Source organism: Protomyces lactucae-debilis (assembly GCF_002105105.1).
Source record: "Protomyces lactucae-debilis strain 12-1054 chromosome Unknown BCR37scaffold_14, whole genome shotgun sequence".
Lineage (NCBI taxonomy): Eukaryota > Fungi > Ascomycota > Taphrinomycetes > Taphrinales > Protomycetaceae > Protomyces > Protomyces lactucae-debilis.
In genome coordinates this window covers 321,537-339,948 of record NW_024468006.1, presented here as the reverse complement: position 1 = coordinate 339,948, position 18,412 = coordinate 321,537, and the positions used below count along the sequence as shown (strand labels likewise).

The following is an 18,412-nucleotide window of genomic DNA, read 5'->3' as shown; positions in this document are numbered from 1 at the left end:
GAGCAAAGTTCTTGTGAGATGAGCTAGCGTGGTGAATAGCCTGGATACTGGCGACACAGATGAGAGGCTCTGCTAGCAGATATGACAGGGGCCTGCCTCTTGTATTGTGGTTTCCCTGTTGGCCTTGGAATGGAGAGATGGAGGACCGTGCTCTGTGCGCGTTTGTGGAGCCCGTTTTGTCCGTTGCGCGTCGGGGCAGGCAGCCGGACACCCCGAGGGGAGCAGAATAGATGGGAATGGAGAGGGAGGGCGTCTGCTGTAGAGAGGAAGATGGACTGAAGCTGCTGTCCAAGAACGACTGGGCCACTCTAATGTGACTGTTGTATTTACCTCTCCACGTGACCTGCATCATCAGAAGCTTGAAGAGTGACAAACATCGACATCCTGCAACAGTGCAACCTCTCTCCCTTCTCCTCTGTCTGCAGCATGTCGTGGCAAGGTACGCTCTTCTGCTCTTTAAAGCTACAGCTCACTGACTCTTCCAGCTTATGTCGACTCCTCGCTTTTGGGCACCGGCAAGATTGACAGGGCCGGCATCTACTCTCGGGCCGGAGACTCAACCTGGGCCGCGTCTTCAAACTTCAATGTAAGTCTTTATCTTATGTTCTGGAGCAGTGGACCACCTTGATGTGCTTATCTAGCCAAGGAGTCACATTTCCGACGCGTTTGTTGCAGGATCGATGCTAATACCAAATGTAGCTATCAGACCAGGAGCGCAAAACCATTGCAGCAGGCTTTGACAATACAAGCGCTATTCAAGGCAGTGGTATTCACGTGGAAGGTGAAAAGTACCTGACGCTACGCGCCGAAGATCGCAGCATTTATGGTAAAAAGGGCAACAAGGGTTTGATTTGTGTGCGAACAAAGCAGGCCATCATCATTGGCCACTACCCAGAGACCACACAGCCTGGTGAGGCTGCTAAGATTGTGGAAGGATTGGGAGATTACTTGATTGCTGCTTCTTACTAGACTCTAAAGGGTTTCACGAGAGGTACCAACACTGAGGTCCCCCTTTTGCTGCATTCTATCATTCTTCTTTTTATAAACGAAACCTGCATGACGAGAACAAGATGAAGAAACTTGAAACGACGCGTTGCCTATGCATATGATGTGCTTTCCTTTTGACTTCTCTTTGTGTCTTATACGGGTGATGGGCGATATCCAGCGATTCGATCGAGCAAAGGCCCGACATACGATGCTCGTAGCGCAGGACCAATGACAGGCATACTCCGTAGCGTGTTGAGTACAATAGGGAAGAAGTCACCACTAGCGTGTCAGTAGGATGTGAGAACAAAGAATTGCGTTACAAGAGGTTGACAAAGCCAAAGAGCTCGATGCAAATGCCAAAGAAGGGCCGCTTGATGAAGATGAGCAGGACACCACCCAAAAAACAGATGGTGCCGCGTAGCTTCTCGCGCCTGGCGAAGAAGACGATTGTGCGTTGATAGCCAATGATGAGCGTCAAGCCAGCAATAAACAAGATCTAATTGAGCGAGTTAGCTTGGTGATAGCCCTATAGCGAAGCAGTACGTTGCCGACCGCTAGCAAGCCGCCATCAAAGAAGAGCATGATGCCCAATGTCATAAACAAGACGCCAAATGCAGTCAAGGCTGCGCCAATCTCTGCAGAAGCACTGTGTCAGCGGCTAATTTTCACATGTGACGGCAATAGCAGCAAAAGTAGCTCCATGGAAGCAGCTGATACAAGAAAGCTAGATAGTGACATACTTTGTCCATCTGTGAGCCAGACCATAGCCTATTGATCGGCAGTACAGGCCTCCCTCAGTCGTCAAGCCTTGTTGGTACAGGGGAAGGGGAGGTTGAGACGCGGCTTTGCTGGCTTGTTGGCAGGTGCGAGCTCCTCCCAAATTTAAAGACGCGACAGAAAGAGACGCGACGCGACGGGGAGGCAGACAACCTCTCATTGAGCTGGCCATGGTGGAACTCTCCAAGGAGCGGCAAGCTCTTGTCCAGACCTTTATTGCGCAGCGCGGCATGCGTCTTGCGGATCTCGACCGTGTTCTGCATGCCATCTACGGCGACAACCTTGCGGCTACTCAAATAAATGCCGCTTACATCGCCAATGAGATCTCCACTCTCAACACGGCCCTCGCTGGTTTTGACTTTGAAATCAGGAGAACAGTCGATCAGCGTGTCGGCGGAGACTTTTGGGTGCTCGTCAATGCAACGGCTGATTCCATGACGCAGCTTGCAACAACGCATACACCTAATGAGATTGCCTACTTTCGCTGTCTCTTGTATGTCATCTGCAGTGCCAACAACACTCGAGACTGTGAAGCATTGTGTGTCTCACTGCACGAGGCACTCTCGTATGCGCATGCATTTCCAGCGGGTTATCAAGCTTCGCAGGTACCGACTGGCGAATCTGCCACACCTGCAAGACAATCTCCTTCAGCGCGAAAGAAGGCACGTCGTGGTGGATCCGACAACGACGATGCGAGTATCCCAACTTCTTCTCCTGCTGTGCGATCTACGCAATCCTCATTGCTTCAAGGACCGGGACTCACTCGCACTGCTGCAAAGCAGGCACTCGACAAGTTTGTGCAAGAAGCCTGGCTGCACAAGTCATCGGGCGATTACTACAGCTTGACACCGAAATCTCTCATGGAACTTCACGTCTACCTGCAAGAAATGTACGGTCCAGAGGAAGAATCCACTGACGCCGATCATGAAGGGGATGCTGCAACAGCACGCAGACCCCAAGCACCCCTCATCAAACCCTGTTCGTTGTGTCGAGAATTAACACTCATTGGGTATCGTTGTCCAGATCTCGACTGTCCCGCTCGTATCCACAGTTTCTGCTTCAAGCGATGGACAGAGATGCGAACAGCGCATGGACAGGCACAGTGTCCCAAGTGTAAGGCTGAAACCTGGGAACGTCATAGGATGGTGCCGGTGGGTGAACGTGCCTCTGCAGCGCCCACGAATCATCGACGTCTTGGTGGTGGTCCACCGCAGCAGCAAGCAGCGACAAGTAGGCGTGCGCGTGCGGCATTGCTGGAAGAAGCTGATGATGACGAAGAGCAAAGCTCGCAACCTGTACCACGCTCAGCCTCCACGTCGCAACGAAACGGCGTCTATGAAGAAGACGACGACTGAGTGTATCTTGCTTAAGCTCCAGATTCTACAAGTGTATTATTTCCTTCAACCAATCAACCCTTGACTTCTTGCTTCGCTTTGGTGCCCATTTCTGGACCTGGCGTGGCGATCGCATCGCGTTCAGCCAGCAAGCCAGTGCTATGCGCCGGCGCGACACTTTCAGCATGATGACCCAGAGCTTCGTCCTGCAATGCAAAATCCACCTCATCCATCAGATCCCATACAATGTCCTCAGCAATTTGCTCTGCATACCGCTCAGACAGTGGCCGACACTGTTTAACAGTTGTTGGTGGAAAGGTAAAGTCAGGTCCAAAGTTGAATTGTGCAGCGCCACCGGAAAAGACGGAGACGGCAGGGTAGTAGCCCAAGGTGCCGTCATCAGCAGCGGCAAGTGCAGTTCCTTGAGCAATAGGATAGCCACTGGACGCTGCCATCGCTTGCGTCGCACTCGTTTGCGAGAAGGGTGGTAAGAAGTTGAGGAGATCCTTGAACGCGATACCCATGCGCTTGCCATTTCTATAAACGACGATAGAGCTGCCCTTCAAGGTCGCTTGTGGGTCTTGCAATGTACCAGGCACTGGTAGAGGCTTTGTTGTTGCTTCTTTCGCAGTCGACGCAGCAGCTGCAGCAGTAGCAGGATTCAGACGGTCTTCCATCTCCCTTGTCCCAACATACTCCAACTGCTCGAAATAGAGCTGTCCACGATATCTGATTGGAATACGCTCACGAGACACGAGTCCCGCCACACCACCGGCACCTCGCACAATAGTCTGTGTTGAACCTTGTCCACCTGCAGCAGCACCGCCCGTCTTTCGCGACTTGCTGGGATGCTTTGGTCGAGGGCGTGCACGCGCAGCAAGAGAAGCACTCGCTGCTGTACATGTCGGTACTTTTGGTAGTTGCAAATGGAAGCCAATCACATCACCCGTCCCAAACGACTCTTCCATGAATGCGCGAGGTCTCGAAAGATGCATTTTCTCGCCACCTCGATCTCGCAGTCCATAGCCATACCCATCAAATCCAATCGGTGCATCGAGTGTTGCTTCACGTCGAGCGACACCCAAACGGACATGCCCGCCACGATCACCATTACCACACAAGACTTTGATTTCCCAATACCAAGACCCTTCACGCACGCCGACATTTGCTCGCGCTGTTCGAAAACCCTTGTCTGTTGTTGCAGAAAGCGCATCATGCGAGAGATACACGTACTGTGACATATCAGACCAATCAATGCGTGCTGCATGTGGCGGTAGCTCAAGGCTGCGATACATGACGCTAGGCAACTCCGGGGCAGCTTCACAGGTCGTATAACGGAAGCCGCGTTTATTGAAGGGTAGATCGCCCATTGCGTAAAATGTCTCATCACCAGCATGCTCAACAGGGACGCGTGTTGGTAGACGCAATGGAGCCGTCAAGTCTCCTGGCTTGTACGGTGGTGGTCGGAAGCGCATCGCGGCAGTGAGCTGTAAGCCGGCAGCACCACGCGGCACAGCTTCCTGTGGACTTACACCATTCGCTGAAATGGCATCTTTGCGCGGCGCAGTGGCTGCGGCCTTCTTCGCGGTCGGTTTCCGCTCGCGTGGTCCGTCCGTAGCAACGACCGGCGTAGCCGTAGTCGCAGTTGTTGCTGGTTTTTGTGGTGTCGTAGAGGGTGTCTCTGCCATAATCACGGGTTTCGTTGCTCTAGACGACACTCGCTCTGGAGGAATCACAAAGGCTTCTTCCTTGGGCATCACATGACCAGCTTTGACCGGTACTGCAGATGTGAAGAGTGGCACGGCACTATCGGCTGCTTTTGCCTGTTTTGATGAGTGGCTCGTGGTTGGTGTAGCTGCACCGGATTGAACAGCATCGACCACTGGCGATGCACCCACCTCGCCTACCTTGACATCCGTAATCGGACCCTGTACACCCTCCAAGACCTCTGCCTTGCGCTTTTTGGGCTGACCAGGCACTTTTGGTATCATGTTGACATAGTTCGCTCGAAACAAAAACAAATTGCAGTCAAGCAAGGTGTAATGCGCATTCGCTGATCGATTCTCCTCATCAAAACACTTGAAGAGTTCTTTTGTACCGCTCAATGCAACACCCAGCGGGGATTGCCAATTCGAATCAATCGTACGATCACTGCAAATCGCAGCCCAATGTCGAGGCACCGTCAAGAACGGAACCATGTCTGTCTTTCGCAAGAACCAGCCTTCAGCTCGACTCAGTGTGTCCACATGCGCAGCAGCATAGTCTTCCTTCTTCCAGGTCGGATTTGACGCTCGAATACGCATGAGCAAAAGATTCGCAATAGTTGTCGCAGCGACCGATTTCCAAGAAGCAGTCATGCGTTTGAACTCCTCTTGCCCTTCTGGATGGCAGTGCTTGCAGGTAAAATGATAGTTCGTAAGGAAGGGGACAACAGGTCCCATATTGAGACGAATGCAGCGACCGTGGAAGTAATTTTTGCACTTCCAGCAAGAGACGTCAACATCGAGCAAGTTGCGGTCGGCACCACAGTAGCAATACTTGTGCTGTTCATTCAGTGTATGTGTGGCATTCCAAGTGAGTACTTTTGTATCGTAGCCAAGTAGAAGGCTGTGGTCAGGTGGAAGAGCAAGGGCAGCACTAGCACGTCGCGGTGCCTTGGACGCTGCTGTGTCGTGCGGCAATGCTGCAACGCCTCCATTGATTCGAACGTGAGGCATGGCTATATTGCCAAACCGGGCGTTGTCGATGGACACTGCAGGGGCCATTGTGAAGGGCTGCGGCATGGCATACGGCTGTGTTTGCGTGTAATTCCTAGCATCTTGCATCGGAGGTTGCCCGTAGATTTCGCGTTGATATGGGTATGTTGCTGACATTGTTGGGTTGTGCTGCTGAGCTTGCGATGGGTATTGCTGTACCTGCTGGTGCATAGGCGGCTGGGCATATGGCGACTGTACAGGGTAGCCATTCGTGTGCTGAGCATGTTGAATCTGCTGCTGCTGCTGCTGCTGCTGCTGCTGCTGTTGCTGTTGCGGCTGCGACTGCGGGTATGCTTGCGAAGGATGCGGCATTTGATGCAGTTGCTGCTGTGGATGCTGTTGTTGCGACATCCCTCCAAAGGACGGCAGAAAGGGTGCAGGTCCCTGCGATTGTGTCAAGAGGTTCAATGGCGGTAACGAAGCTTCCACGGGCTGCTGCTGCTGCTGGAGCTGTTGCTCGCGTCGCTCATGCGGTAACGCGAAGCCGTGGTTTTGCGTTTGGCTTTGTGGAGGAGGGCGAGGTGGCAGCTGTGATTGATCTGAGGGATGACCTGCCCCGTGCCTGTGGCCACCATTGTACATGCTGTCGCCCGAGGCCGGCCCCTTGTCGGAGTGTTTGTTGAGTCTTGTGTCGTCTTGCTGCACGCGAATCGATGCGACGTAAAGTTGAAAAAGTCACAGGATGGACAGGGGTCTACTGTGCTTGCTGTGCTTGCTATGCTTGCTACTGCCATGTGGATACATCAATGCCCTCATCCACCAAGATGTCCTCGGGCGACTGCCCCTCATGATCCTTGATGGACATATCTGCTTTTCCCTGCGTCACGAGCAATCTGCCCAACTCCTGCCATGCCGCCCCATTAATGGCTGCCAAGTGCAAGGCCGTCTGTCCCTGATCATCTTGTGCATCTATGTCAACCGAGGGCATCGTCAGAAGCAGCTTGAGTACGCGCATAGCTTTGTAATCAACGGCGAAATGCAGTAATGTCGTGCCCTCTGCTGTTTTGATGTTGATGTTGCCCTGTCCACTTGCAAAGAGGCGTATAGTCTCCTCATCATCCTTCTCACAGGCATCAATCAATGCGTCTAATTCAAGAGGAGCCTCTGTGATTGCGACTTCCTTGGCAAGAGATGAGCCGCGGCCAGCAGGTTTCGTGCCAGAGAGCCGCATGATGGCCAATTGAGCATCTGTAGGAAATGCTCCAATACTTTTTGCCAAGACGCAGTAGCGAGAGCGTACTTCGGCGCTTGTTCGATACCTCCAGCTCGCTAGATCCCAAGCAGCCCATTTCGCGTATTCAGTGGGCTCAATGAAGTACATATAGAGCCGACGAAAGACATCCACTTGTGGAGCTGGTCCTTGATTAAAGGCTTTATATAGTGCATAGAATTGAAGCTGGGTTCTCTTGCTAGTCGCTCTGAAGGCATCACTCGCGCCTACATACTGAGCCAGAGTTTCGAATGGTATGTCATCTTCCATTCGTATGTAGAGCTTGCATTAAGCAGTGTTGGTCATGGTTCAGCAAGCGGCGAATTGCGAAAGTCCACTGCAAACAGGGGCAAATCAACTTTGAAGAGTCAAAACTCATCTATCTCCAAGCCCAAATCCCTGAGCCAAGGTGATTTGGGCAGAAATCTTGGCCTGCGAGCGCTTATGCACTTGAAACATCAATAATCTCGCCTTTGCACTCAGCTGACTATTCTGAACACTGCAATCAGATTCATCTGGCATAAACTCTGTCACATGGGCAAGCCAGAGTTGTCTAGTAAAGCCCAACCGGTACAGAGCATCGTCGTTGTCGACTGAATGGCAATCCGGACAGATATACGTGCCACAAATATTACATGATCGTGCTGAATAGCAAGGTCTGCATAGCAACACGGGTTTGCGGGTATTACAGACAAAGCACAGTGGTGGATCATCCACCAACGTTGGGTTTGCCAATTCCCGTCTACCCAAGTCAAAGTTGCGACAAAAGGCCTGTGAGCAGCGGGCTACGTCCGTTTTGACGCATGCGCCATGGGTTGTGCGGACCCTTGACAGAGTCTGATTGAAGTCATAGACAGCCTCACGCCAACGATCCGTGTAATCATACTCTGGACCTGTTCCGATCAGCTCGATATTGACCGCATCGAATGTAGTGATACCATTGTGAGTTGGTTCGAAAAAGGCAAGTCCATTGATACCCACCACGTCGAGGCGTTTCAAGGAGACGCTTACTTTTCTCGCAGTCAGACCATCGAAGCGATCAATGAGCTGTCCTGCATGAACATTTGTACAGAATCGAATCGATAGGTGCTGGAGTTGCGGGCATTTGCTGCCACCAATCAACTCGCGTACAACGAGTGCCGAGACTTGTGTGCGGTCGAGCAGCAAAGTACTCAGTGCAGCAGTGTTCAACGACATGACCCAGTCGAGACAGCCTGGTGCAATGCGCTTGAACTGATGCGCTCGTTCAAGGACCATGGCACTCCATACGTTGTTGGGCAGGAGTGGATGTGTCATTGGCCACGGCAAGTGGTTTCTGGCTATGGTTCCTCCGTCTATCATAGCGAGCGAAGCAGACGAGACGATACTTTGTGCAGCTGTGCATGACAATGCCAGATGGAAGAGGTCCTTGGCATCCAAGTATTGGCATATTCTGTCATTTGCCAGGTCATCGAGCCGGAGGAAGAATGTCATGATTGATTGCTTGAGGCAGCTGCTAGCTGGCTTCCATATGCATCAATTGTGTTAAGAGCCGAGTATACGACTACGACTGTACTGATACAGTGCACTGAATCAGCAGCTTGGTTGTCGCATCGCGTGTTGTCATCAAATTCCCGGCGCGTGAAAGGAGAAAGACGCAAACACAACACAAACACTCTGCAGTAGTACAGCTACTCCCACTCCAGCAGAGGCTCTCGCTGCTCACCCAACAAGCGTTGGCAGCAGCGAACACCCTGTGTCTTGTCCTGAGCATCTGCTAGCAGGCATCCTCACACAGCATAACAATGCAGTCACCCGCTCGTGTGCCACTTCAACCACGAGCTACCAACATCGTCTCTCAGCAGCTCCGCGGGACCCTCACTCCAGTCAAGAGTGCAAAGCGAACTTATCAGCATGCCAAGTTGGATGAGAACAGCAAAGTCGCTGGTCCGCAGCAGCAGCAGCAGCAGCAACAGGCAGCCAAGATGGAGGTGGATGACGTTCAAGGGACCGCTGCCGTGACGGAGCGACGGAGTGTCAAGCGCGTCAAAGTAGATATGATGCTCAAAAAGGCAACAGCGGCAGCAACGACTGTGACGCCTGCTGTTGAGGAAGTCTCTGCCAAAGATACAACGACATCCGTGTCTCAAGCATTGCAGATCCGTCGATGGGCTCAGACGTACTTAAAGCAGTTCCCCTCGCACATCTTCTACTTCGATCATTGCTCAGAAGAGGATATCAGGAAATGTACAAAGCGTATCCACATGCTCGACGGCGTAAGTTGCTCATGGTCATACGAACTGCGCTAACGACAGAATGTCGAACCGTTCTTCAGCAAAAAGGTCAATGTCGTGGTAACGACGCGAGAGTTCCAAAAGAAAGACTCCCTGCGAGGCGATGATTCGCAAGAAGCTAGTGCAAAGTACGCTTCCACATTCCCTCGGATCCAGCTAACCATATAGAACTGATCCAAAACAACCTGCCAATGACGTCCTGGTCAAAGCACAAGCCATGAATATTCGAATTTGGTCACTCAAGAAGCTCAAAGACTCTGTCCTCAAGCATCTCCTTGCTGAATCTCAGACGCAGCCTGCACGCGCCGCTCAATCACTCTCACACAGTCTTCGCAATGAAAAGACACTTGGTACAAATTCCGAGAATATCATACCATTCACAGGTCCATTCATCCTATGTCGCGACATGTCGGAAGCTTATCGACCCATCATGATGCGTGAGTGGAAAGCTACTGAACACTCACGCGATGGCGAATGGCCACAGTGGCGCGTCACCAAGTTTGGGCGATGTCCCTTTCAACGCGACTTGACGGCAGAACAGAGCAAGTACCAGGGCAAAGTCACGACAGTTCGACCGGATCGTGCAAAGTTGTCGTATGATCACATCAATGCATCTGGTATGGTGCAAATTACCAGTGCCATTCAGTCCAATATCGGCAAGATTGGTCGTTCAAATGGATTAGGTCCGACAGGCAAGGAAAATGCTGGCTCGAATGCAGTTGCCAGTCTGCACAAGAAGGCGGTCACTTCCAAGCGCCTCCCCAAGATGTTGACGACCATTGAGCCTGTTGAACCCAAAAAGGTCAAGGTGGAGCTCAAGAGTGGTTACTGCGAGAATTGCAGGGACAAGTTTGAGAGTATCGAGGCACACCTCAAGAGTTTGCCACATCGACAGTATGCGAGCAATGAGGAGAACTTTCGAGAGCTGGATGTCTTGCTTGGCAAATTGAAGCGTGTACCCTTGCCTGGTGTGCATGTCCCGTTGCCCTCTGGCCATGGACGATCGTAACAACGCATGATTAGGCTGTACACTATTGTTGATCCAGTTCTCTTTTGCATCTCGTCCTTGGCAAGGCAATGGAATCTCGCTAGAGTCATCTTGGGCTTGAAGTCTTGTCAGCACTTAATCGTTTTTACTCAATCAACCAACATGCCTGTCACCCCTTGCATTGTTGAAGTCTTGTCACACTTATGACAGTCCGTATCAAGAAGAATGCTTTGCTCTTCTATGTCTATGAATGCTTGATGCTGATATGCTTATGCTGGTCGTGTGTGTTTCGTCTGGCGTTATTCATGTCACTCCAGGGAGGTCAATCGCTCTCCATCCACCCAATAAAAGTTGGTATGTCGCTCATGAAACAAAATGCGCATCACGCCTGCTTCTTCGTCTTCTTCGTAGGCGTGAACATGTGGATCAGAGCCCATGTACTGCTTATTAGCTTTGCTGAACTGTCTTCACGAAAGGTCCTACCTCGTGCCGGCAGACAGCAATACCGATACGTGCCACAAAATTTAAGGGTTCTTCTTCTTCCTCTTCAGTCTGATCAGACACGATGGAACCATCCTTATCCTCTCTGGCTAGCACTTTGTTGTAGTGCTCGTAAACAACCTTGTTGAGATCATCACCGACATAAATCCGAACAGAATCATGATTGGTAGACTGTAGCGAGCGAGGAAGAACGAGATGCGTACAGTCTGGATTCTCGACGATGGCTTTCGTTGTCGGCCGTCTGTATAGAGGCCAGCAATGCTCAGCGCTGCAGGTCTCTTTTCCCATCTGAACGTGCTCTTAGCTATCCGTGCTGGTGTCTATGAGCCCGACGATCTTGGTTGATGGTCCAGCAGAGCTTGATTGGAGATGCAATGAGAAGAGAGATGATACTAATACTCCAAGGCGCCTCTGTGAGCTATATTGGTCCTTGTGAGTCTCTCTGAGCGTGAACAATCGTAAATTGTCAATGCTTCAAGGCCAGCTCGAGCTCGCAGGCAAAATTTCAAAAAAAGCTGCATCACATCGCAGGCTATCACTAACCCTAGGAAACCCCTGGCAAGAAAGATGCTTCTATGCTATTCTATGCTTCATCATCGGTATCACTATCTGTACAGATCTCTGGCATCTCCTCATCATCGTCGTCTGCATCATCCAAATTGTATGGCTGTGCTGGCTCAGCTTTCTGGGATGGCTCTGCTTTTGGTGTAGGTTCAGAAGCAGTTGCAGTTTGCATGACTTGCTTGTTTTTGCTCGCCTCTATAGCGACATACGGTTCCATCTTGTCGGGAACTGCAAATGCCGCCTTTTTCTGGACTGGTTCTTGAATGTGCACGGGAGAGTCGTCTGCGACTTGCTCAAATGTCAGCTCATCGCCCATTTGTGCCTGCGCATCGTCTGCTGCTTCTGCTTCCTCGTCCTCGTCGTCCTCGTCCTCTGCATCATCAGTAAGAAGCCTGCGTCGAACAGCAGGCATTCTCGGGTGTACTAAATCCTGCAAGATGGTAGATAAGGCCATTGCAGCGTCTTGCACAACTTTGTGAGCACTGAATGTCAAACGGTCTGCGACGTGGGCAGCATGAGCAATAATGGACGATGCATTATGTGCGGGATGCTGAATAGCGGAACGCACTACCAATAACAACGCAACCATCACTTCAGCTGGCAGGAGAATGGCATCAGCAAGGAGGATCTGTAATACAATGCGTTCAATCTGTTGACGCATTGCAGGAGCCAATACCCCATGCGTTGTTGCAAATGTCGCTTGAAGACAACCACACGCTGCAAGGAGACGTGGCGTTGTAGGAAGAGTGTGGAATGCTGCTGCATTGGAATAAGTATCAGCGCCCTCATTGCCACCATGCTTGCGTTTCCTGGCTTGTGGTGGTTTCACCGTGCTGCCTGCAATCGAGATTTCTGATCGAGCAACGCTTGATAGGATTCGAAGCGATACCTTGACTGCTTGCAGCACGCTTGTTGGTTCGCCAATTTGTCCGTATTGTTGTAGGATTTGACTGTGAACATGGATGGCTTGAGTTTGTAATGTCAGGTGCGTGCTTGACAGGGCATTGACGACACCGCCGTAATATGAGGCAACATGAGGAGTCAGATGTCTACCAAGCACATCAATCATGACGGAGGTCAGACTCAACGCGGAGAGATGCAGTGCAGGTAACATTGTCATGAGCACAAGCTGGCTCGATTGCGGTGCAGACGCGCGCATGCCCGAACGAGGCGTCAAGTCGAGGATTCGGTTGCAAAAATGGACCAGATGTGCAACAGGGATGTTGACGAGCTCTTTCGTCGCTTGTGTCAAGAATGCCTTGATGACTTGAAGAAGGGATTGCAAACGTTGCAAGGCAGCTGGTGCGCCCTCGACAAAGTCTGAGGAGAAGGGTAGCATTTCCAAGCCGCGAGGGTGCGGAAGGATTGGCTTTTCTTCGACAATGTGTTGGAGGAGGTAGTCAAGCACAACATGGCATTCTCCCAGGGTCGCGAGGAATCCAACAGACCATTGCTCAGCGGCTGTGTTCTTCGGTGCGCAAAGATGGAGCGATGCATAGCAGCTTGCACTGAGCTGAACCAATTCTGGCTCCATAATGGCACCACTGATGCCAGCAAGTGCAGCAGTCTGTAGCTTGCCTGCGAACGGTCTGAATGTCGTAGGGTGTGCAACGAGGACATGTTGCATTTGATGGAGAATGAGCTTCCTCAGACTGGCCAGGTGAGGCTTGTTGAGCAAATTGCACATGATTGTGCAAAATGTGGGCAGAGCTGGCGTCGTAATTTCTCTCGTAAGAGAAGGCTTGTCGTGTGTCATGTCAAAGATGGCAGACAAGGTACAGATGGCTCGCTCGATGATGACAGGTAATTTCTCCCGCTCGAGCAGGGTGAGAAGCAGCTTTGTCCAAGAACCACCATGACTGATGAGAGACTCCCAGCCACCAGAGGGACGTTCAAGTGTTGCCTTGACTAGGCAGACACCAGCCCAGCGAGCATGGTTGTTCTTGGATTGCAGCAGAGCAGAGAGTCGTGCGTGCCACTTTGAGAGGAGAGAAGCATCTTCAGCAGCAAGAGTGGTTGACTGCAGCACAGAGAGAGCAAAGGGGACTTGATAGGCACACGAAGCTTCATTATTCAATGCATTGAGGAGCACTTTGAGCCCTACACTGGCCATGGCTGACCTTGAGATAGTACTAGTCTTGATTTTGACCCCTTGACAATTTTCTGCGTAGAAAGAAAGGCACGTGAACACAGAAAAGAACAGTCACATCTAGACTCTAACTATCAGCCCAGCACAAGTGAGAAGTGTCCAATCGAGTCAGGCCCTCTTCCCGCCTGTATTCCTTCAGTCCTACACACCTGCGACCCTGCTGCTTGCCATCCCGCGGGTTTCTTCGGATTTTTGTCCCGAGCCAAACGAGCAGCAACGACGGAAAGGGCCCAGCAGCAGACACATCTTGGCAGCGACCTCTTTCTACAGAGTCGACAATCCATTGACAATGCTGCGGTCATCCTCCATCGCACGGCTCGCTGTCAGGCGCAGCTTATGTGCGACGAGGCCCATTCTCTCTCCTAGAACAAGACTGCAATGTCTCGCCACAGTCGCGAAGAACAAGGCACCGGTATGATTTCATCTACGCGCGCTTCCATCGTCCAGCTAGCTGATCTTCTAGTCTCCAAATGACAGCTTCATGCAGTCCAACAGTGCCAACTACATTGACGGTATGTGTTCCTCTACTTCTTCGTGATTGGCCGCTGACCATCAACAGAAATGTATGCTGCGTGGAAGCAAGAGCCGACATCCGTCCACATCTCATGGCAGGTCTACTTCAAAAACATGGAAAACGGCGGCGAGCCTTCGCAAGCATTCCAGGCACCACCCACCATCGTGCCAACGCCTACAGGTGGTGTCCCAAGTATTGTGCCCGGAGAAGGGCTCGCCAAGGGTACCGATGTCTCCAATCACTTGAAAGTACAGCTTCTTGTGCGTGCATACCAAGTACGTGGTCACCATAATGCAAAACTCGACCCCCTCGAGATCTCAAATGTCGACAAGACGAAGCCCAACGAGTTGACACTCGAGCACTACGGCTTCACCCAAGCAGACTTGTCAAAGGAGTACACGCTTGGCCCTGGTATTCTACCGCGGTTTGCTGCTGACGGACGCGAAAAGATGACACTCAAGGAGATTGTTGAGGCTTGTGAGAAGCTCTACTGCGGCTCTTACGGTGTGGAGTATGTGCACATCCCGGACCGTGACCAATGCGATTGGTTGCGAGAGCGACTTGAAGTGCCTGAACCATACAAGTATTCACAAGACGAAAAGCGCCGCATCATGGACCGTCTGATTTGGTCTGACTCGTTTGAGCGATTCCTCTCTACCAAGCATCCGAACGACAAGCGTTTCGGTCTCGAAGGATGTGAAGCGCTCATTCCTGGTATGAAGGAGCTCATTGACGACTCTGTCGAGCGTGGCATTGAATCCATTGTCATTGGTATGCCCCACCGTGGTCGTCTTAACGTGCTTGCCAATGTTGTCCGCAAGCCAGCAGAGGCCATCTTTTCTGAATTTGCCGGTTCGCAGGAGGCGAGTGATGAGGGATCCGGTGATGTCAAATACCATCTTGGTATGAACTACGAACGACCTACACCTTCTGGCAAGCGTGTGAACTTGTCGCTCGTCGCCAACCCTTCCCACTTGGAAGCAGAGGATCCCGTCGTACTAGGAAAAACGCGTGCAATTCAGCACTTTTCCAACGATGAGCGTGAACACAACAAGGCTATGGGTCTGTTGCTGCACGGAGATGCTGCCTTTGCCGGTCAAGGTGTAGTCTATGAGACGCTCGGCATGCACGCCTTGCCTGGGTATTCTACAGGTGGTACAATCCACATTGTTGTCAACAACCAGATTGGTTTCACCACTGACCCGAGATTCTCGCGGTCAACGCCCTACTGTTCCGATATTGCCAAGTCGATTGATGCGCCCATCTTCCACGTCAACGGTGATGATGTCGAGGCGGTGACATTTATCTGTAAGCTTGCTTCTGAATGGCGCGCTGTCTTCAAGAAGGACGTGGTGGTGGACATCGTCTGCTACCGCAAGCACGGCCACAACGAAACTGACCAGCCATCCTTCACACAGCCACTCATGTACAAGAAGATTGCCGAGCATGCGCCAACGCTTGACTTGTACATCAAGCAGCTGACACAAGAAAAGACCTTCACACCAGAAGACATTGAGGAGCACAAAAAGTGGGTCTGGGGTATCCTTGAGGAGAATTTCCAAAAGTCAAAGGACTACGAGCCTTCTTCTAAAGACTGGCTGACCGCTGCTTGGAATGGCTTTGCCTCACCCAAGGATCTCGCCACAAAAATTTTGCCGCATTTGCCAACTGCTGTGGAAGAGGCTGAGCTCAAGTCGATTGGCAAGGTTATTTCTTCATTCCCCAAGGACTTTACCGTTCACAAGAACCTTAAGCGTATCATTGAACAACGTGGCAAGGCCGTCGACAAGGGTGAAGGCATTGACTGGGCTACGGGTGAAGCGCTCGCCTTTGGATCTCTCCTTAAGGAAGGCCACCACATTCGTGTCTCTGGTCAGGACGTCGAGCGCGGTACCTTTTCTCAGCGTCACGCCGTTCTGCACGACCAGGAGACTGAAAAGACCTTTGTCAACTTGAATGCTTTGGATCCTAAGCAGGCTGCTTTCGTCATTGTCAACTCACATTTGTCAGAATTCGGTGCGCTTGGCTATGAGTACGGCTATTCGCTCTCTTCACCTAATGCCTTGGTCATGTGGGAAGCTCAGTTTGGTGACTTTGCCAACAATGCACAATGCATCATTGACCAGTTCATTGCTTCTGGTGAAAACAAGTGGCTCCAAAGGTCCGGTCTTGTCATGTCATTGCCTCACGGATACGACGGACAAGGACCAGAACACTCTAGTGCCAGGATAGAGCGTTACTTGCAGCTCTCCAACGACGACCCTCGCATCTACCCCTCGGAAGCGAAATTGGATCGTCAACATCAGGACTGCAACATGCAGTGTGTCTACCCAACCACACCCGCGAATCTGTTCCACGTGCTGCGTCGACAGATTCACCGAGAATTCCGAAAGCCCTTGATTCTCTTCTTCTCCAAGGCGCTACTACGACACCCAATTGCCAAGTCGCCCTTGTCCGATTTCACTGGTGAATCGCACTTCCAGCGTGTCATTTCAGAAGTCGACGAGAGCATCAAGGCGCCCAGCGAGTGCAAGCGTCTCGTGCTCTGCTCTGGACAAGTCTATGCAACACTTGTCAAGGCACGGCAAGATAATCAGATCAACGACATTGGAATCATTCGTGTTGAGCAATTTATGCCATTCCCTTGGGAGCGTTTGCATGAAGAGTTTGACAAGTATAGCAATGCCAAGGAAATTGTATGGTGTCAGGAGGAACCCCTCAACGGCGGAGCATGGTCGTACGTGCAGCCGCGTATCAATACTTGCTTGAAGAAGACGACGCACCCAGACAAGGTTGTCAAGTATGCTGGTCGTGCGCCGACATCATCGGTGGCTACTGGAAACAAAAAGTCGCATGAGCGTGAAGTCAAGAAGTTCACTGAGGAGGCGCTTGACTTGCAGCCGCTCATGGAATAGAGGGAGGGAGATAGTCAAGTAGTGGTTGAAGGTAGGTAAAGGAGCACAGTAATTCAGATGGTGCGCCCAGGAGTCGCTTTCCTCTCAATCTCCTCTACCTGCAACATTCTTGCTCCTTTGCGCCGTCTCGCCATGGATCCAAGCATGTTTATGGTCCTAGACCTCAATACGGATCCCAATGACTTCAGCGCTCTCTGGCTTCTCGTACCCATCTTTCTCAGGATGCCCAGACGCTTCCATCTACGGCTTGTGGCGTACCTCGATCCCATTTCGCTAGCAAGACTTGAGCGTGTCTGTCTTTACTGGCGTTACTTTCTCAGTGATGAAGGTGAAGAGTGAGTGTCTCTACGAAAGAGTCCCGCGCTGACTTCAGACATTATGACAAGGCGCGTTTGAAGATCTCAGATCTTCCTGCCCAACTTCCCTCCTTCATGTCCCCTCGCAACTACTTTCGTCTCCTCTGGCTCGATCATATATGCTACCACTGTCGATCCAGAGGTATGGCAGTGCGCTACGCAAGTCTCAAGTGAGTCAATCGCACAAGATCATGGGCTGACACCAAGTGCAATCCTGTGTGATGCTTGCCGTGACCAAATCTTGATATCAAAAGACGAAGCACTGTCACGCTTCATCACCGTTTGTGCCTCGAGCTTCGACGAAGTGACACCATCTGAGCTTTCCAGTCTCTTCAAGTATGTCCAATTTGAAAAGCTGTCACTTCGAGCCCGTACGATGAGCTACCTCGCCTCGAGTGTCCATCAAGTCTGTCAAGCAATACTGGACAGTGGCGCACGCAACATGACGGAGTTCCACGCAAGCAACGTGCTCACGCCATTCCAGAAGAATCGCGTCAAGGCAGTCGATGATTCGTTTGGGATGGGTCAAGCTCTGCGTCTGACCATCCAGGATGAGTGGAAGAAAGCGATTGTCTTTGCACGTATCCAAAAAGCCTACCAGGTACACAGGGTATGTCAAACCTAGTGCTTTCGCTTTACTGACGGTTGAGAACCTGGAACTCCCAGAGCACTTGGCTGTGTATATTCCAGCAGCAATCAGATACAGACCACCAAGAACGAAGGCCTGGGTCATGAAAGCTTATGAGGAAAATGAGATGACCACTTTGGAGAAGGAATTGCTGCCGAAATTGATCGAGAGAGAACGAGAGGCACTTGCACGACGCGCAGGGGAATTGGCGTCATGCCCGGTACCAGGACACCCGTACAATGCTTAGGATGGCAGCCTGATGAAAAAGGGTCTTCCAAAAGACAGGGAGCACACGTCTCTCTTGTACAGTACTGTCAGCACAATTCGCAATTGCAAAACAAAGTGCCGGCCAAAGCCGACGGCTACCCCTGGAAATTTTCTGCTGGTCGCTCGTCATGTATTCGCAAAATCCATGCAATCAGGTCATCGACCTATATCATCCTTGCTCTCACAATGTCGT

At 51.4% G+C, this 18,412-nt stretch overlaps 12 protein-coding genes across 12 annotated transcripts; 5 read left to right on the top strand and 7 right to left on the bottom strand.

Annotated features, from left to right (window-relative positions):
* The first annotated feature begins 346 nt into the window (after positions 1-346).
* On the top strand, positions 347-1,336 carry BCR37DRAFT_381455 (profilin). Its single transcript, XM_040869701.1, has 4 exons — positions 347-439; positions 486-586; positions 700-1,269; positions 1,311-1,336. Exons 1-3 carry the CDS (start codon positions 427-429, stop codon positions 967-969), a joined length of 384 nt encoding a protein of 127 aa, XP_040724144.1. The 5' UTR covers positions 347-426; the 3' UTR covers positions 970-1,269; positions 1,311-1,336.
* BCR37DRAFT_410525 (Got1-domain-containing protein) lies at positions 1,140-1,795 on the bottom strand (the record flags this gene model as incomplete). Its single annotated transcript, XM_040872182.1, has 4 exons — positions 1,728-1,795; positions 1,531-1,622; positions 1,308-1,483; positions 1,140-1,266 (listed from the first exon to the last, which is right to left on the bottom strand). Exons 1-4 carry the CDS (start codon positions 1,750-1,752, stop codon positions 1,140-1,142), a joined length of 420 nt encoding a protein of 139 aa, XP_040724143.1. The 5' UTR covers positions 1,753-1,795.
* Positions 1,796-1,934: 139 nt separating this feature from the next.
* BCR37DRAFT_394066 (Nse1 non-SMC component of SMC5-6 complex-domain-containing protein) lies at positions 1,935-3,119 on the top strand (the record flags this gene model as incomplete). Its single annotated transcript, XM_040871406.1, has 1 exon — positions 1,935-3,119. One exon carries the CDS (start codon positions 1,935-1,937, stop codon positions 3,117-3,119), a length of 1,185 nt encoding a protein of 394 aa, XP_040724142.1.
* A 53-nt stretch (positions 3,120-3,172) lies between these two features.
* Positions 3,173-5,815, bottom strand: BCR37DRAFT_349319 (uncharacterized protein; the record flags this gene model as incomplete). Its single annotated transcript, XM_040867918.1, has 4 exons — positions 3,173-3,519; positions 3,568-3,876; positions 4,000-4,678; positions 5,033-5,815. 4 exons carry the CDS (start codon positions 5,813-5,815, stop codon positions 3,173-3,175), a joined length of 2,118 nt encoding a protein of 705 aa, XP_040724141.1.
* Positions 5,816-6,578: 763 nt separating this feature from the next.
* On the bottom strand, positions 6,579-7,334 carry BCR37DRAFT_394064 (ankyrin repeat-containing domain protein; the record flags this gene model as incomplete). The annotated part of the gene is made up of 1 exon (XM_040871405.1): positions 6,579-7,334. One exon carries the CDS (start codon positions 7,332-7,334, stop codon positions 6,579-6,581), a length of 756 nt encoding a protein of 251 aa, XP_040724140.1.
* Positions 7,335-7,439: 105 nt separating this feature from the next.
* On the bottom strand, positions 7,440-8,321 carry BCR37DRAFT_394063 (uncharacterized protein; the record flags this gene model as incomplete). Its single annotated transcript, XM_040871404.1, has 1 exon — positions 7,440-8,321. The coding sequence occupies one exon, from the start codon at positions 8,319-8,321 to the stop codon at positions 7,440-7,442; it is 882 nt and encodes a 293-aa protein (XP_040724139.1).
* Positions 8,322-8,710: 389 nt separating this feature from the next.
* Positions 8,711-10,684, top strand: BCR37DRAFT_414541 (Dfp1/Him1, central region-domain-containing protein). The gene is made up of 3 exons (XM_040872265.1): positions 8,711-9,319; positions 9,359-9,465; positions 9,506-10,684. Exons 1-3 carry the CDS (start codon positions 8,849-8,851, stop codon positions 10,344-10,346), a joined length of 1,419 nt encoding a protein of 472 aa, XP_040724138.1. The 5' UTR covers positions 8,711-8,848; the 3' UTR covers positions 10,347-10,684.
* BCR37DRAFT_381451 (uncharacterized protein) lies at positions 10,505-11,307 on the bottom strand. Its single transcript, XM_040869700.1, has 2 exons — positions 10,809-11,307; positions 10,505-10,765 (listed from the first exon to the last, which is right to left on the bottom strand). The coding sequence occupies exons 1-2, from the start codon at positions 11,112-11,114 to the stop codon at positions 10,634-10,636; spliced, it is 438 nt and encodes a 145-aa protein (XP_040724137.1). The 5' UTR covers positions 11,115-11,307; the 3' UTR covers positions 10,505-10,633.
* Positions 11,308-11,409: 102 nt separating this feature from the next.
* BCR37DRAFT_394060 (rRNA processing/ribosome biogenesis-domain-containing protein) lies at positions 11,410-13,503 on the bottom strand (the record flags this gene model as incomplete). The annotated part of the gene is made up of 1 exon (XM_040871403.1): positions 11,410-13,503. The coding sequence occupies one exon, from the start codon at positions 13,501-13,503 to the stop codon at positions 11,410-11,412; it is 2,094 nt and encodes a 697-aa protein (XP_040724136.1).
* Positions 13,504-14,020: 517 nt separating this feature from the next.
* BCR37DRAFT_394059 (thiamine diphosphate-binding protein) lies at positions 14,021-16,968 on the top strand (the record flags this gene model as incomplete). The annotated part of the gene is made up of 2 exons (XM_040871402.1): positions 14,021-14,051; positions 14,099-16,968. 2 exons carry the CDS (start codon positions 14,021-14,023, stop codon positions 16,966-16,968), a joined length of 2,901 nt encoding a protein of 966 aa, XP_040724135.1.
* An 88-nt stretch (positions 16,969-17,056) lies between these two features.
* BCR37DRAFT_381448 (uncharacterized protein) lies at positions 17,057-17,406 on the top strand. Its single transcript, XM_040869699.1, has one exon. The coding sequence runs from the start codon at positions 17,101-17,103 to the stop codon at positions 17,305-17,307; it is 207 nt and encodes a 68-aa protein (XP_040724134.1). The 5' UTR covers positions 17,057-17,100; the 3' UTR covers positions 17,308-17,406.
* BCR37DRAFT_381446 (uncharacterized protein) lies at positions 17,326-18,312 on the bottom strand. Its single transcript, XM_040869698.1, has one exon. The coding sequence runs from the start codon at positions 18,055-18,057 to the stop codon at positions 17,683-17,685; it is 375 nt and encodes a 124-aa protein (XP_040724133.1). The 5' UTR covers positions 18,058-18,312; the 3' UTR covers positions 17,326-17,682.
* Positions 18,313-18,412: the final 100 nt, after the last annotated feature.

What these genes read in the sequence shown, in the direction of transcription:
- BCR37DRAFT_381455 (XM_040869701.1), top strand. An exon ending in CCGCGTCTTCAAACTTCAAT is followed by an intron (nt 587 to 699) that starts GTAAGTCTTTAT and finishes TACCAAATGTAG; the next exon opens with CTATCAGACCAGGAGCGCAA.
- BCR37DRAFT_414541 (XM_040872265.1), top strand. Translation starts at nt 8,849, where the DNA reads ATGCAGTCACCCGCTCGTGTGCCACTTCAACCACGAGCTACCAACATC. An exon ending in GTATCCACATGCTCGACGGC is followed by an intron (nt 9,320 to 9,358) that starts GTAAGTTGCTCA and finishes CGCTAACGACAG; the next exon opens with AATGTCGAACCGTTCTTCAG. An exon ending in TCGCAAGAAGCTAGTGCAAA is followed by an intron (nt 9,466 to 9,505) that starts GTACGCTTCCAC and finishes CTAACCATATAG; the next exon opens with AACTGATCCAAAACAACCTG.
- BCR37DRAFT_381451 (XM_040869700.1), bottom strand. Translation starts at nt 11,114, where the DNA reads ATGGGAAAAGAGACCTGCAGCGCTGAGCATTGCTGGCCTCTATACAGA. An exon ending in TTGCTGTCTGCCGGCACGAG is followed by an intron (nt 10,766 to 10,808) that starts GTAGGACCTTTC and finishes GCTAATAAGCAG; the next exon opens with TACATGGGCTCTGATCCACA.
- BCR37DRAFT_381448 (XM_040869699.1), top strand. Translation starts at nt 17,101, where the DNA reads ATGGATCCAAGCATGTTTATGGTCCTAGACCTCAATACGGATCCCAAT.
- BCR37DRAFT_381446 (XM_040869698.1), bottom strand. Translation starts at nt 18,057, where the DNA reads ATGACCCAGGCCTTCGTTCTTGGTGGTCTGTATCTGATTGCTGCTGGA.